The sequence below is a fragment of the Ranitomeya imitator genome, chromosome 1, assembly GCF_032444005.1.
Source record: "Ranitomeya imitator isolate aRanImi1 chromosome 1, aRanImi1.pri, whole genome shotgun sequence".
NCBI classification, from domain to species: domain Eukaryota; kingdom Metazoa; phylum Chordata; class Amphibia; order Anura; family Dendrobatidae; genus Ranitomeya; species Ranitomeya imitator.
In genome coordinates this window covers 671,503,251-671,520,244 of record NC_091282.1, presented here as the reverse complement: position 1 = coordinate 671,520,244, position 16,994 = coordinate 671,503,251, and the positions used below count along the sequence as shown (strand labels likewise).

Here is a 16,994-nt window from a genome sequence, read left to right as displayed (position 1 = left end):
TATGTTGCATTTTGTTGCGGTTGGCGTAGCATCAAAATGACGCATGCGAAGGCATCCGCATATATATCCGCATGGCCTGCATACCCAATGTTAAAGATACGGTACGCAGGATGCATGCAGATGTAGGCAGAGTTGAAGGAAGAGGTGCGGCAGTGGGCAGGGCTTAAAGGAGGAAGAAGTCTGCCATCCGCAGCTCTGCTGAACGACTAGCTGCTCTTCTTAATTCATTCAATGTTCAGTGAAAAGCTACAGCCATAACTCCAAACTGTCTTGGAATATACGGAACTATCCTGATTTGAGGGGTCAGTCCCGTTAGGGCTTTATCCTGACTTCCACTCACTCTTTCTTCTCTCCTGTGTCCTCATAGCTCCTCCTAGGCAGCACCTCGGGGCGGGGCGTGCATCTCTGCTCAATTCCCTTTTTGTCTTGATATATGGTCTCCCAAAGAATTGAACCCACAACCTACGTCATTGCAGACAGCAGCTAAAGCCACGATCCATAGCCTACACTGATAGTAAGGAAGGATTTTCTATACTTGAAGCTCTATTGCAGACTCTGAATCCACAGACAGATTAAAAACAGATAAAAAAGACAGATAAAAACGCATGTAAAAAACTACAGTTACTTTAAGTGCAGAATCAAAGATTTTCTATAGTATAAAAGATACTTAAATGCTGCTTCACATCAGCAACAAAAGTGCATCAAACAAGGTGAAAAAGGTGTAAAAATAATCAATCAGAGAAGATTGTTATTGAGCAGTTTAGTGCGGAGTCTGCAGACGCCTGCAGAAAACAGAAAACCCATTCATATAACATGTGAGCACGACTATAGAGGCACAAAAAAGTCAGATATCATATAGTGAAGCTACATAAAGCTGAGAAAGTTCTGGCAGCTCCGACTATGAATGAGTGGACAAAAAATAAATCCATAGGTCTCAACTTAAGATGAACATGACGCAGAAATGATGTTGTGCCAGCTTTGGCTAATCAAAAGCTGAGCTGGGTACTCCAGAAAGTAAGAGTTTCACCGCCTTCTGTACAGTCAACAAGTATCACTGACTTGGACAATGGAACCGGAGTCACGTGAATCGATTTGCTCATTTCTAGTCCCAACCATCCTGGATACAGCAGATAGTCCCATATTTGGTCTACGCCCTATAGTCCTGGGCATCTGCTGAATGTTCCTCACTGCCACAGCCCACCCTGACATCTCCTTTAGCCAGCGCAGAAAAAAAATGGTAAATGAGTGTAGCTTGGGTATGGCTAGTGGTGTGGTCAAACTTTGCTGCAATGTGCACCCCATTATTTGTCTCTCTTTCAGTTCTTCAAAAGTTGGGAGGTATGCCCGTTTGCGCTCACACGAGCATATACATTGGACGAGTGCTATCTGATATTTTATGAGCAGCATTTTTTTCCTGTGAGAGAAAAATTGCCATATGCTGTGAGTTGCTGCACAAATTGGATCGTACTCATCCTTTCAAGTCTATTGGTGCTTGGGAAACACCAGACTGCACAGAATGGAGAAGATGGAGAAATCTTGTTCTCCATCTTCTCACCTGTGCTGCTGTTCTCTCATCAGATCACACTAAGCTGACACTCAAATCAAACTGATCTGAGTTGGATTCGAGTGTCATTTACATAATCGATCCGATTCTCTTGCATGAGAGAATAAATGCTTGTGTGACCCTGATCTTTATCTCAGTAAAGAGAAGCTTGTTGGCCTGTGACAAAAGTATGAAAATCGCATATGAGTGGTCATGTTGTTGTAACCACTAGAACGAGGAAGGGTAGACGAATGCTGGCAGAGAGTATATTACACTCTGTTAGGATTTGGCATGTTACTGTGCTTAATTTTATCATTAATGCTCCTAACATAAATACAGAATATAGTAATTTTTAACTTTTGAGATGCCAGAATACTTTAAAAACATAGCCTTGTATCACCTTATCTGAAGAGTTATTCATTGCTACATTAGATCCAATAAGAGTGCAGCAATACATCATGAGAACCACCATTAGTACATGAATAAATCACCAGAACTACCAACAGTATGGGAAATACATCACCAGAACCACCATCTGTACAGAAATACATAATCAAAACCACAATCAGTACAGGAATGCATCACTAGAACCACCATCAATACATGAATACATCACCAGAATCACCAGAACCACCATCAATACGTGAATACACACCAAGAACCACCATCAGTATAGGAAAACACTCTCAAGCTTAGTACAGCAATCAATTGCAATTTCAGGTCAGCTCCATATAAAATTGTTTCTCATGAACCTACAACTCCCAGTATGTTTAACAATGGTAAGGAAATCCTTGTATTACTTTACCATCATAAAACCATCATAAGACTGGGAACCATACAGGAGCCACAGTACTGACTAGAAGTATTCAGTATCACAAATATACATTTACATCCAGGCATCTTAAACATCTTCTCTGATTGGAAACATTCTTTTTACTTTCTTCTCCAACTTGTCCAGACGCCTTGATGACTTTTCACACTCACAAATCATCCCTGCAGACTTCTATTTTCTCCGGTGTTCTGCAGCACATTCCTTAAAAGCAACAGTGTCATTATAATGTCTTGAATATAATATACATTCGCCCTATGCTGTGTCGCTAATTAAATAATCGCCTCTCCCTGGACATTCTGTCTTTCTTATGACACATGGCCTCCACACTGCCATTTTCTATAAAATATTGCTTCCACACTGTTCGCCCTAATTAGCTATACCTGCCACACTGACCCTATATTAAATGCCCCTTCACAACACTGTCCCCTTTTATAACTGGGCCACCTACTCACCACTGTCCCCTCACACAATGCCCCCACACTGCCTTCCCTCTATACTATTCCCCCACATTATTCAGTCTCTGTACTCTGACCCCTCAAACTTTCCCTTCTATAATGTGTCCCCTCACACTCCCCCCCCCATACTGTCCCTTCCCAGATTTTAACCTTCAAAGAATTTTTTACATCTGCAGCATGTTATTTCTTTCTTTATTTACTGTTGTTACTGCTGCTTGTGTATGTATTGATTGAATCTAGTTGGCCTTTGCTGGTGATTAGATTTATTTATTTTTTATTAATTATTAATGTTTCACAGAACAATTACAGTTTGGTAATTACCATTATGCCTTTGTCCTGGGATGTTCCTGTTGATAGAATTCAGAAGCACAAAGGAGAGCAGAAGGAGAAGCGTGCAGGACTCAGGAGAAGCAGGGTGCTGATGGTAAATGTTGTTTTAGTAGTTTAAGATTAGGACCGCTCATGCAGCTGTACGGAGGGGCAAAAGCAGATTAAAAAAAAAAGACAAAAAAAGGTACAAGTAAAAAGTCTAATGTTGGGCTTAGTCTGTATGTTAGCAGAAGATAGGTTGATACTGTGCTTTGTAAAAACTTGTGTGATCAATATTAAAGTATCCTTTTCCCGTTCATCACTTTTTTTTTACAAATAGATTTTTGTCGCAAATAAATATTTTTATTTAAACTGATCACCTTTAGGATTTTACCTTACAGCCTTGGCTGTAAAATCAGTCATAGCACAAAAGCAATGGAATACTGACAGGTTGAAGCCATTCCATGGCCACTGATTGGATGCAACGATCATGCAACACGACACACAGCACTAGTATCGGAGGAATGGCGGTGGTCCAGGAGGTAAGGATATGTTGTTGTTTTTTCTTATTTTATGATGCACAATTTAGCTGATTGTCCAGTAGTGGAGGACGTCATCGATTCTGAACTTCTCATTATCTCGCGACACGCCTTCAGACGCGATAAGGCAAAACGTGAACATTTGATCCCTATCTGCACTGGAATAGTGAAACTGAAGAAGGCAGCCAGCACTTTGTCTCCTTGTAACCTCTCCTCTTGTACTTTTGTCCCAGTCATTCTCAGTCTCCAGCCTGATCACATCACTTCAGATCCACGCCTATCCAAGCAGATCTGGTGCATTGTCGAAAAGCTTAAAAAAAACATAACAGGTCAACGAAGAGCACAAAAAAAGAGGTGAACATGGCTACCAGCAATAGCCGTCCAGCTCAGGTCACCTTCCTACCTCAGGAAAAACAAGATGAAGATGTGACACCAAAGAAGCACGGTAAACTGACAGTGAAATATAACCGCAAAGAACTGCAGCGCAGGATTAAACTGGAGGAGTGGATTGATGCTCAAATTCAGGAGCTCTACCAGAACCAAGTAAGTCTGAAAACAGAATTTTTTTTTTCCTTACTTGTCACTACTATATTACAACTAATAGCTATTTTGTTCATATTGCATACTTTTAATGTGTTCTTAATGTTTTATTCATTAGTTATCATTTTCTTTTTTTTATTTGTAATGCATTAATATAGGAAATCGTTTGTGCCAACTGTTATGGGAATGTACAATAATAACATTAGGGTTAAACCATCAAGGTGAATGTCTACTTATTTCTCTACATTTCAGTTCACTCGTTGTGTATATCCTATTCTAATGTATAATGTATAATGTTCTTCTGTCAACTCCACTGTCATGTCAACCATGTAATTCCTTTATGATTTTTATGATTTAAGTTGTGCTGCTGTGATACCATAATTTCCCACGGGATCAATAAAGTGTATCGTATCGTATCGTATCGTATTTTAGATTATTATTCGTTCAAACAGTTGCAATATAATTTGGTTTAAAGGGTTGACTATGTTAAAAATACGTGAGGAATATAAAAGGAAAATAAAGCTACAAAAGCAATAGTGAGATTTTGAAGACATTTTTACTTCCCTTGGCCAAATTTCAGTTCTATCTTCGAGTCAGAAAATAAAAACATATATAAAAGTTAAAATTAATTTTCTTAAATAGGTTGTCCAGTTCTTTTATATTAATAGCCTAGTCTTAGGATAAGTTATAAATACCAGATCAGTGGGGTGCAATACCCGAAACCCCTGCCAATCAGCTGTTCCTGGTGATGGCGGCATCTGGGTGTGATCATCAGTTGCGGAGTTACACAGCTCCATAAACCACATAGTGGCCACAGGTGGGTACTGCACATCCGCCTCTAATCAAAACTGCAGTACCCCATTGCGGCCACTATACTGTTGACACAGTTGTGCTATTCTGCTCCGCAATTAAGTACACCCAGGCACAGCCAGTATCAAAAACAACTAATTGGCGGAGTGCAGCCAATCACTGGCGTCAGCCTGGTCTCATGCTATAAATACAGGCCAATGATTGGCTGCAGTATTCACGTGGATGTACAACATGTGATTGCTGCAGAAAAGTAAGCAGAGACAAGTGAGAATTACCAGGGTGGCAACGCTGGAGCAGAGGATTATTTTATAATGGAGTATGGCCTATTTTCTTGTATTCTTTGCTGTTAGAAAATGCAAACATTGAAATCCTGAGTAGCTCTCTGTTATTTGGATATCGAATGTTGGCACTTGGTTGTTATATGCTGTATGCCCATATTATTTTGGAACTATATGGCATGATTATGTGGGCTGAATATTCAGTCTGTACAATATAAGGGAGTATTACTTAAAGAGTAATTGTCTTTTTAATTTTTATATCATAAATCAATAGTACACATGAAAATAAGCAACTTAGTAATACATCTTATGAGACAGAGCTGCTTCTTTCTATGCTAGAATAGATCAGTCATTATCAAAATTCCAATTCTGAGGTAAAATCTGCATTCAGTGAAGACAGACTTTCCCATTACTGAGATAAGAGATGGCTGTTAATGTGACCAAAAAATGTACCAATAAAAACGTCAACTTGTCCTGCAAAAAATAAGCCCGCACATGACTCTGTGGGCAGAAATATAGAAAAATTATAGCACTTAAAATATGGTGATGCACAAACTTTTTTTGTAAAATAAAAGTGTTTTTGTGTGTGTGACAGCTGCCAAGCATAAAAGCCAGATATAAATCTGGTATCGCTGTAATCACACCGACCTGAAGAATGAAGTTATCTAATTACCTATAGCACACGAGGAACGGTAAAGTAAATCAAACCAATTCTTCACCTGCTGTTGATTAGTTGATTCTGCCTCCCAAAGATCGCAGTAAGGCTCGGCGCACATTTATCCTGCGCTCTGGTGCTGAGCATACACCAGGCATTCAGTGTAAATCTCTGAAATACGGAACCAATAGCAGAAGACTCCTTATAATGAGGCAGATGGAGGCACTGGGTACGCTGTCTGACCTATGATCTGGCAGTGTCCGTCTTTTTAGGATTGCAAAAAAGCGTGGTCTGCCACAGTTTTGTGCACTTTTGAAAAGAAGGACACCGCTGAACAGAGGCCAGACAGAGTCCAGAGAAACTCTGCTGCCTCATTATAGTGAATGGACCCATCGGGGGTTTCATCTGAATCACGTCACTCAGAGATTTAGATGGAAAACCCAAAGTGAGTGCTTAGCGCATTCTGTAATGCTGTAGATAAGCCCCCCGATGTAACCTGAAAGAGAAGAAAAACAAGTCAGATTATAAGATAAGAAAAACAGGTTATATTATACTCACCCAGGGGTGGTCCCGGTGCGGTCCGGTCCAATGGGCGTCGCGGTCCGGGTCCAGCGCCTCCCATCTTCATACGATGATGTCCTCTTTACTTCCTGCCATTGCTCCTGCGCAGGCATACTTTATCTGCCCTGTTGAGAGCAGAGCAAAGTACTGCAGTGAGCAGGCGTCGGGAAATTTCAGAGAGGCCCGGAGCCTGCGCACTGGAGTATTTTGCTCTGCAACAGGGCAGATAAAGTACGCTTGCGCAGGAGCCACAGCAAGAAGCAAAGAAGAGGACGTCATGATATGAAGATTGGAGGCGCTGGACCCGGACCACGACGCCCATCGAACCGGACCGCAACGGGACCGCCCCTGGGTGAGTATAATCTGACTTGTTTTTCCTCTCTTTCAGGTTAGGCTACGTGCACATTTGCGTTGTTGGGCGCAGCGTCGGTGATGTGACGCAACGCAACCAACAACGCAAATACACAACGCAGCGTTTTGCGACACATGCATTGTCATAAGACCCTACAGATCAAGAATTTCGGCACAGGGAAAACGCTATAAGTAGCGTCCTCTGCGCCCTGTCTTGTGCGTCTATATGACGCATGCATCGTAAAACGTAGTACAATGCATACCGGCGCATGTCTACAGAATGCTGTAGATAAGCCCCTGATGCCGGTGGCTTTAGCTTATAGGCGATTTTTGGGGTGACAGATTCCCTTTAACTGTGACATGGCATCTGCTTTCTATTCCAGCTAATTTTGCACTCCAAAAGTCAAATGTTGCCCTTTCACTTCTGAGCCCTGTCGTCCACTCAAACAGTAGTTTTCCACAACATATGGGGTATCAGTAGAAATTGTTCAACAAATTTTAGCATTTTCCCAGTTATTCTTGTGAAAATAAAAAATGTGGAGCTAAAGCAATATTTTTGTGGGAATTTTTTTTTTTAATTTTCACAGCTCAACGTTATAAAATTCTGTGAAGCACACAAGGGATTCAAGGTTCTCATCACACAGCTAGATAAATTCTTTGAGGGGTATAGTTTCCAAAATGAGGTCAATTGTTGGGGTTTCCACTTTTTAGGCACATTAACGACTATGCAAATATGACATGGCATTCACTATCTTTTCCAGCCAATTTTGCGTTTCAAAAGTCAAATGGCTTTCCTTCTCTTTCGAGCCCTGCCGTGTGAATGAATAGTAGTTTTTCACAACATATGAAGTATCTGCATACTCAGGGGAAATTTCACCACACATTGTATGGTCCATTTTCTCCTGTTACCCTTGTGAAAATGAAAAATATGGGGCAAAACCTACATTTTTGTGTGAAACATTTATTTCATTTTCATGGCAAGCACCTGTGGGTTCAAGGTGATCACCAGACCTCTAAATAAATTCCTTGAAGGATGTAGTTTCCAAAATGGGGTCACTTGTGGGGGGTGTCCACTGTTTAGACACATCAGGGGGTCTCGTGACATGACATCCACTTTCTATTCCAAGCCAACCAATTTTGACTTCAAACGTCAAATGGAGCTCCTTCTCCCTCAATCCCTTCTTTGCGCCCTAACAGTAGTTTTCCCCCACATACGGGGTATCGACACACTCAGGAGAAATTGCACAACAAAGAATATGATCCATTTTCTCCTGTTACCCTTGTCAAAATGCAAAATTTGGGGTTAAAACAACATTTTTTGTGGGAAAAAATAAAATTAAAAATTTTTCCTTCCAAATAGATTTAATTTCTATGACACACCTGAGCGGTTAATAATGTTGTTTTTTTGAGCACAGTTTTTAAAATGGTGTCAATGATACTTTTAAATGTGATGTGGTCCATAAAAATGTTTAACCCTTCTAACTTCCTAACAAAAAAATATATGTTTTAAAAAATATGCAAATGTTAAGTATACATATGGAAATTATATTTATTAACTATTTTATGTGACATACCGGTACCTTTCTGATTTACTGTACGTGCATAAAAACAAAAAGTTTGAAAATTGCTAAATTTTTCGTCAAATTTTCAGATATTTTCACAAATAAATGCAAAAAATATCAACCTACAGTTACCAATAACAAAGTACAATGTGTTATAAAATAATTTTTCAGAATCACTGGGATATGTTGAAGCATTCCAGAGTTATTACCACATAAAATGATACTGGTCAGAATTGAAAAATTTGGTCTGGTTAGGAAGGTGAAATCAGGATGGGGGTGCTGAAGGGGTTAAGCACTGTAAAAAGGTATTGTATGGACTCTGAATGGCATCATTGTTTGTGCATTATAAAGCAGTATTATGTGGACACCATATAGTATTATTATTTGTACACTTTGTGGAGGTAATATTTGTTCGTCTGAATAACTGTTTGGGTACATTATAATGGTGCAGATAAGGGACCCAATTTTGTAAATCTTGAGCCTGACTAGGAGAAATATATGAAGTTAATAAATATCGGTCAGTCCAAACACTATAATTTTAATGTGTTTATGCTTGAAAGCTGTATATGATATATGCTATTATTTTTTATTTATTTTGTCATTTTGTGAAATTATATCTATGCAATCTAATTTTTCTGCCAAGGCTTCAATTTAGCCCCAAGTCCAAATTAGTTTATGCATTTTTCAACTTTGCTCTTTCCTATCTTAGCACCACAAATTAGAGTGTTTTTTTATGTTTTACTTCCTCCTTACTATTATTTTCCAAAGTCTATGAAACTGTAATCAGTGCAAAAATCAGATAAAACTCAGATGGTTATTGCTCAGTTTACCACTCAAAAGGTGTTTTACTTATTGTAGTCATGTGGTAGCATAGATAGTTCAACAAAGGCAGAAGAAAATCTAAGTTTTCCTTGTTTTCCTGCAAACAAGTCTAGCACCTCTTCTATATATAAGGTGGTCATGGTAGCAGTCGTGGCGAGGTACTGTAGTGTTCCCACACCCTGGCGGCCCACTAATGAATCATAATGTCCCCTGTGCTGTATATGTAACGTGCGCAACAGAACACTCACGTTAATCACCGGAGTCCCTTCTGCTCCTATCGTCCCATTTTCAGCTCCATGGGCCTCACAAACATCTCCGGAGTCAATGACGATTCTTAACTAGGGTTGAGCGAAACGGATCGGACAAATTCAAAAATCGCCGACTTTCGGCAAAGTCGGTTTTCATGAAACTCGACCCAATCCTAGTGTGGGATCGGCCATGAGGTCGGCGATCTGCGCGCAAAAGTCGCGTTTCGTATGACGCTTTCAGCGCCATTTTTCAGCCAATGAAGGAGGACACAGAGTGTGGGCAGCGTGATGACATGGGTCTCAGTCCCCACCATCTTAGAGAAGGGCATGTCAGTGATTGGCTTGCTTTCTGCGGCGTCACAGGGGCTATAAAGGGGCGTGCACGCAAGCCGCCATCTTACTTCTGCCGATCTTAGCATAGGGAGAGGTTGCTGCAGCTTCATCAGAAGAAGAGATATAGTTAGGGAGGGAAGATTAACCCCCGAAACTGCTTGTGCTGTAGCGATTTCCACTGTCCAACACCACCATTTTTTTGCAGGGACAGTGGAGACTATATTTTTGTGCATCATCTCTGTAGCTTATTAGGCTGCCTTATAGGCTCCCTGATAGCTGCATTGCTGTGTGTACGCCGCTGTGCAAACCAACTGCTTTTTTAAAAGCAAAAATCCTGTTGTTCCTTTCTGCACAGTTATCTTGTTTATTTGTCCACACTTTTGTGTGCAGCAGTCCTTTTTATTACTGCCATACTTGTCCTGAGATCATTGTAGGGAGATTGAAATTGTACTACAGTCCTTGTATTTTTTCATATATCTTCCAGCCACTTTCTGCCACTGACATGGTGTTGTTTTATACACTGGGCCTGAGTTTTGGTTAAGTCTCCCCCCAAAAAAAGGGAGATATAAATTCTCACAAAGTGGATATACTGCAGTCCTGTTAGTTTGGTGTATGTCAGCCAACCACTTTCTGCCACTTACATTGTGTTGTTTTATGCACAGGGCCTGAGTTTTGGTTCAGTCTCTCCAAAAAAAAGTGAGATTCTAATTCTCACAAAGTGGATATACTGCAGTCCTGTTAGTTTGTCGTATGTCAGCCAGCCACTTTCTGCCACTTAGATTGCGTTGTTATATACACTGGGCCTGAGTTTTGGTTCAGTCTCCCCCAAAAAAAGGAAGATTTAAATTCTCAACAAGTTTATATACACCTTCTACCTTGTTTTACAGTACCATATAACGGTTGTTAGATTTTCCAAATAATGAGGAAGACTGGTGGAAGAGCCCGTGAGCGGTTGTTGCCAGCTGGTACTGATGGTGGTGGTGCATCTGGTGGTAGTGGCAAAAGCACAATAGCACCTAAGGCTGGAGGTGTTGAGCCAGCGTCATCATCTGTATTACTTGGGCCTACTAACTGTGTCTGCCACTCATTACAGTTGTCCTCCACTGAACAAAGCAATGCCGCCTGTTTAGTCCTGTTACCAATTTTGAACTGCATTTAGCCTACTTTATTATTTGGGCCTACTAACTGTGTCTGCCACTCATTATCCGGAGTCTGTCCAACCTTCTCAGCTAAAGGACTATATTTCTACAATGATTTTTCATTTACTACCTAAACATAAAGAAAAAAATCTGAGGAGGTTTTCAGAATTCGCAGGACGCTCTCTCTCCCTAGATATCACTGAATGAAATATTCCAGTCGTAAATCTTTATTCATTAGATAGTGGAATGTGTTGAGAACAATAAAACCTAAAAATTATCAACGTAAATCACAACTAATATCTCACGGAGGTCTGGAGTTGGAATGATGCTCAAAATCAAAGTGGAAAATGAAGTCACAGGCTGATTCAACTTCAGTGGAAATGCCTCAAGACAAGGAAATGATGCTCAGTAGTGTGTCTTGTTGCTCAGTTGTGCAGAGGGGCCTCTCACTTCACTTTCTACATTGGTTAGAACCTGCTTGTGCTCTCGTCTGAAGGTAGTAGTACACACCTTTGTAGGAAATCTTCAGTTTCATGGCAACTTCGTGCATGGAATAGCCTTCATTTCTTAGAACAAGAACAGCCTGTCAAGTTTCACATGAAAGTTCCTTTTTTCTGGCCATTTTGAGAGATTAATGGAACCAACAAATGTAAAGTGCTGCGGAATATGTTGGCGCTATATAAATACAAATTATTATTATAATGCTCCAGAATCTCAACTAGCTCAAAGGAAGGTCAGGTTTATAGCTTCTCTAATCAGCCAAACTGTTTTCAGCTGTGCTAGCATACTTGCACAAGGGTTTTCAAGGGTATTCTAACCATCCATTAGCCTTCTGAAACAGCAAACACAAAGTACCATAAGAACACTGGAGTGATGGTTGTTGGAAATTGGCCTCTATACAGCTATGAAGATTATTATTTTTTATTATTATTATTTTTATTTATTTATATAGCACCATTGATTCCATGGTGCTGTACATGAGAAGGGGTTCTATACAAGTTACAGATATCACTTACAGTAAACAAACTATAATGACAGACTGATACAGAGGGGAGAAGAGGACCCTGCCCTTGCGGGCTTACATTCTACAGGATTATGGGGAAGGAGACAGTAGGTTGAGGGTTGCAGGAGCTCCGGTGTTGGTGAGGCGGTAGCTTCGGTAGTGATGAGGAGGCAGCGGGGTCAGTGCAGGCTGTAGGCTTTTCTGAAGAGGTGGGTTTTCAGGTTTCGTCTGAATGATCCGAATGTGGTTGATAGTTGCAGCTAGAATAGTCATTTACCACATAACCAATGTATAGAGTGTATTTCTGAATCATTTAATGTTAGCTTCATTCGAAAACACTGCGCTTTTTTTTTCAAAATTAAGGAAATTTCTTAGTGACCCTATACTGCTCTGGCAAAAATTAATAGACCACTACATCAAAACCTTGTCATGGACAGCCCATTCTCCAGACCTGAACACCAATTGAAAACCTCTGGAATGTAATCAAGAGGATGATGGATAGTCAAAAGCCATCAAACAAAGAAGAACTGCTTCCATTTTTGCGCCAAAAACAGTGTGAAAGACTGGTGGAAAGCATACCAAGATGCATGAAAGCTGTGATTAAAAATCATGATTATTCCACAAAATATTGATTAACTCTTCCTGAGTTAAAACATTATTATTATTGTTTCTAAATGATTATGACCTTGTTTTATTTGCATTATTTGAGGTCTGAGAGCACTGTTTTGTTTTATTTTTTAATTTTTACCATTTTTCTTTTTCAGAAAAAAAATTATTGCTTGGAAATTCGGAGACATGTTGTCAGAAGTTTATAGAAAAAATTAACAATTTACATTTTACTAAAAAATATAACTATAAATAGAAAAATCAGAAAACTGAACATTTTGCAGTGGTCTCTTAATTTTTGCCAGAGCTGTATATGTTACATACATAGAAAAAAAAGCCGGCAATTCAGCAGCCGCATAGTGTAAAATCACAGCAGGAGCCGGCAGAATAGAAGAGATGAATTACAGTAAATACACATATAATAAGTAGATATACAGATATCAGTTACAAATACAATTAGTATAGTGTGTGTGCAGCTTACTGTACATGTATTTAATTAATGAAAGATTATTTATCTGAAAAAAATGTTGTGGGCTCCTGCGTAATTTTCTTAACCAGCAGAAGGAAAGACGATGGCTGGGGGCAGATGTTTATAGCCTGGGAAGGGGCCATGGATACTGTGCTAAAAACACTGACATCTATATATCTGTGTATTCTATGTGTATATACAGTGGGTATGGAAAGTATTCAGACCCCTTTAAATTTTTTACACTTTGTTTCAATGCAGCCATTTGTTAAATTAAAAAAAAAATCATTTTTTTTCATTAATGTACACTACACCCCATCTTGACTGAAAAAAACAGAAATGTTGACATTTTTGCAAATGTATTAAAAAAGAAAAACTGAAATATCACATGGTCATAAGTATTCAGACCCTTTGCTCAGTATTGAGTAGAAACACCCTTTTGAGCTAGTACAGCCATGAGTCTTCTTGGGAATGGATTTGGGGATCCTCTGCCATTCTTCTTTGCAGATCCCCTTCAGTTCCGTCAGGGTGGATGGGGAAAGTTGGTTGACAGCCATTTTCAGGTCTCTCCTGAGATGCTCAATTTGGTTTAGGTCAGGGCTCTGGCTGGGCCAGTCAAGAATGGTCACAGACTTGTTCTGGAGCCACTCCTTTGTTATGTTAGCTGTGTTCTTAGGGTCATTGTCTGGTTGGAAGGTGAACCTTCGGCCAAGTTTGAGGTCCAGAGCACTCTGAAAGAGGTTTTCATCCAGGATATCTCAGTACTTGGCCGCATTCATGTTTCCTTCAATGGCAACCAGTCGTCCTGTCCCTGCAGCTGAAAAACACCCCCATAGCATGATGCTGTCACCATCATGTTTAAAGATTATGGAGGCCACTGTGCTCTTAGGAATTTTGAATACTGCAGAAATTATTTTGTAACCATGGCGAGATCTGTGCCTTGCTACAATTCTGTCTCTGAGCTCCTTGGCCAGTTCCTTTGACCTCATAATTCTCATGACTTTTGGATATGGGATGGACCCCACTCCTTCTTAAAACCACCATAACTACTGTAAACCTAGGTACTAAAATAAATACACAAAACACATTATTTTGGTTGTCAAAATGGCCACAGCTTTTATTCAAATCACAGGATTAAATAATCATAGTAGGAGTCAGGTGGAGTGCTAGTACATTGGGATTCACAAGTACTGCGATATCCCCAGCTGTCTGACATACAGCACCAGGACAGACAGCCATAAAGGGGCGGCATGCACTGGCTTGCCATTCAAGCAGAGCCAGTAAACTTTCAGGGCACCAATGACCCTATTATCCTCACTCCTGTGCTTAACCACTGTGCCCGCCCCTGATTGATGTTACCATTACAATGTCCTTGAGGCTGGCCACCAAAGCCGAGCCTGCTCACCACCATGAGGTTTTACATCCTCTATTAGTTAAAATGAGTCCACCTTAACTTGTCTGCAACTTCCACCTGACTCCTAAACCGCCACCAGCGAGGCCATTTGACACCTTGAATGGACTCGACCCCCATCACCCATGCCTAATAAAGTCATCAACCAGTTCTGCATGCTATGGAAAGACTGTGCATATAAGGAACAAAATTCCAGGACTACAACAGATTAATTTTAACAATGCAACACTACCAAATTATGATCGATAATACGGTAACTACAGCAAAATACCAGCCGCTAAACATCCTGCAATGTGGATTCTATAATGGGAAATGCAGAAACTAAACCATAACAAAGGGGTAGCCACAGTCTGACTACCTGTATAATGACATCTGCGATGCTTCAAAAACTATTATACCGCATGTATTGTAGCCAGCTCTAATAACTCACTAATTCACAGATTTCAGTTCAAGAAACCACCATTACATACAGTAGCTGGGCTGTGCAGTAACCAATTCTTAAACCCACTTACTATTACTACCCAAAAAGTGATGAGTGTATATAAAGAGAAAGATACTATAAACAAGGAGTAATTAAAAGCCATACACAATATAATATGGACATTATAACCAATCAATAAATAATTTAAATAATTTCTGTAATATTTGGACATAGTAAATGAAATAAGCCTATAGCAGAAAAGTCTACAAAGGCATGATTAATAACCTTGCCACGCCATTGTTAATTGCTTTACAGGCACTTGATAACATATACCATTAACCCTCTCCAACTGGGACAAAGGCATTGGGAATAGGCACATCGCCCTTCGTGTTAATGCACTTGATTTCTTCACCCTTAGACGCTCCCACTGGCTCAAGGGCATCGGAATGCACTTTATTACTTTTCTCTTAGTCACTCCCACTGACTCCAGGGCACCCATATTAGGTACATTGCTCTTCAGTTTAATGCCCCAGATTACTGCATTGTCCAGACAACAACCTTGAAAGAAACAGGAGTTGGTCAATATAAACAGTCAAAATCTGTGCCTCAGCATTCTCAAGTCATTCCTCGCTATGGTTCCTAGCTCATAGGACCCAATCTAATTTGTAGGCATGTAGAATATGATTCCCATGACCACAGGGACTTTACCTTAACAGGGTGTTGTAAGACATAAATGCTTCTGCAGACCAGGGGGCCATACCGTTATGGTCACTCCTCCACACCAGGGGGTCATACTATGATGTACATCCCTCCATCCAGGGGCCATACCCGAGATGTTAACTCCTCCACACAAGGGGTGACACTGTGATGAATGCCCCCCTAAACAGAGGGTTCATACCTGAGATGGTTACCCCTACTGACCAAATTATAATTAGCTTTAAGGACCCACTAACAAAGAAACAAAAGTGTTTTTTTTTTTGTTTGTTTGTTTGTTTTTTTAAATACACACCTTTATTAAAACAAACATAAAATAACCCAACAAAGCATAAATAACCTTAGCTAGCTGGGAGGAGTCCTTGAAGCTCATAAGATCTGGAGATTATCAAACATAAAGCGAACATAAAATGTACCAACAATTACTCCCAGCCGTTACCCCACTTGCTCGGGAGCACCATAACCACAGGGTTCCAATGTTCACTTGAACATCCTGAGGATCCGACAAACCTTTGCCAAAACTCCCCTCCACATTTCACCAGATTCAGAACCATATTTAATACCAAAAGAAAGAATCCATATCCCAATGGATCCCCCAGACCAATTTGTAACCAACTTCAAGGACTTCCCCCCCAACTGCCCGTCTCCAGGTAATCCACTCAGTCTGTGCTATCCACCATCTTAGGTAATATAAAATTAAGCACTCGGTGGATATACACCATTCCTGCAAATATATGAAGGGGACAATATAAGAATTAAAACAGCATACAATAAAATATCAAAGCATAAAGAGCATAAAGAACATTAACATGCTGGGAGGAGTCCTTGAAGCTCATAAGATCTGGTGATTACCAAACAAAGAGTGAACATAAAATGTACCAACAATTACTCCCAGCCGTTACCCCACTAGCTCGGGAGCACAACCACAGGGTTCCAATGTTCACTTGAACTTCCTGAGGATTCAACAAACCCTTGCTGAAAATCCCCTCTACAATTCACCAGATCAAGAACCAAATTAAATTCCAAAAAGAGGAATCCATATCCCAATGGATCCCCCAGACCAATTTATAACCAACTTCAAGGAACCCCCACCCCCCTCCCAACTGCACAAGATGTGGGATAAGTGAAGTTGAAAACACCATTTAAGTTTACAACCAAGGTATATTACAGGTTGATACTGGAAAATGTCCCATCATAAGGTCAGATACATTCGATGATGGGCAATGCTGTGTTATATGCTGTAACAATAAACGAGAAGCCGCCTGCTCCTCTACAGCAGTTACAGACAGGCTCTCTAATCACCAGCTGCACGTACATCGTAAGAAAATATAATATGTAGGCAGTGGCGTAACTACCGCGGTCGCAGCGGTCGCCAGTGCGACCAGGCCCGGCAGGT

The 16,994-nt window shown here is 40.3% G+C and overlaps 1 protein-coding gene across 1 annotated transcript in view; it reads left to right on the top strand.

Annotated features, from left to right (window-relative positions):
- Positions 1-3,833: 3,833 nt before the first annotated feature.
- PPP1R14D (protein phosphatase 1 regulatory inhibitor subunit 14D) overlaps positions 3,834-16,994 on the top strand; it is a 54,597-nt gene continuing 41,436 nt past the window's right edge. Inside the window, exon 1 of the mRNA XM_069729917.1 lies at positions 3,834-4,221. Within this exon, the coding sequence (XP_069586018.1) occupies positions 4,039-4,221 (183 nt within the window). The 5' untranslated portion in view covers positions 3,834-4,038. The remainder of the gene's footprint in view (positions 4,222-16,994) is intronic.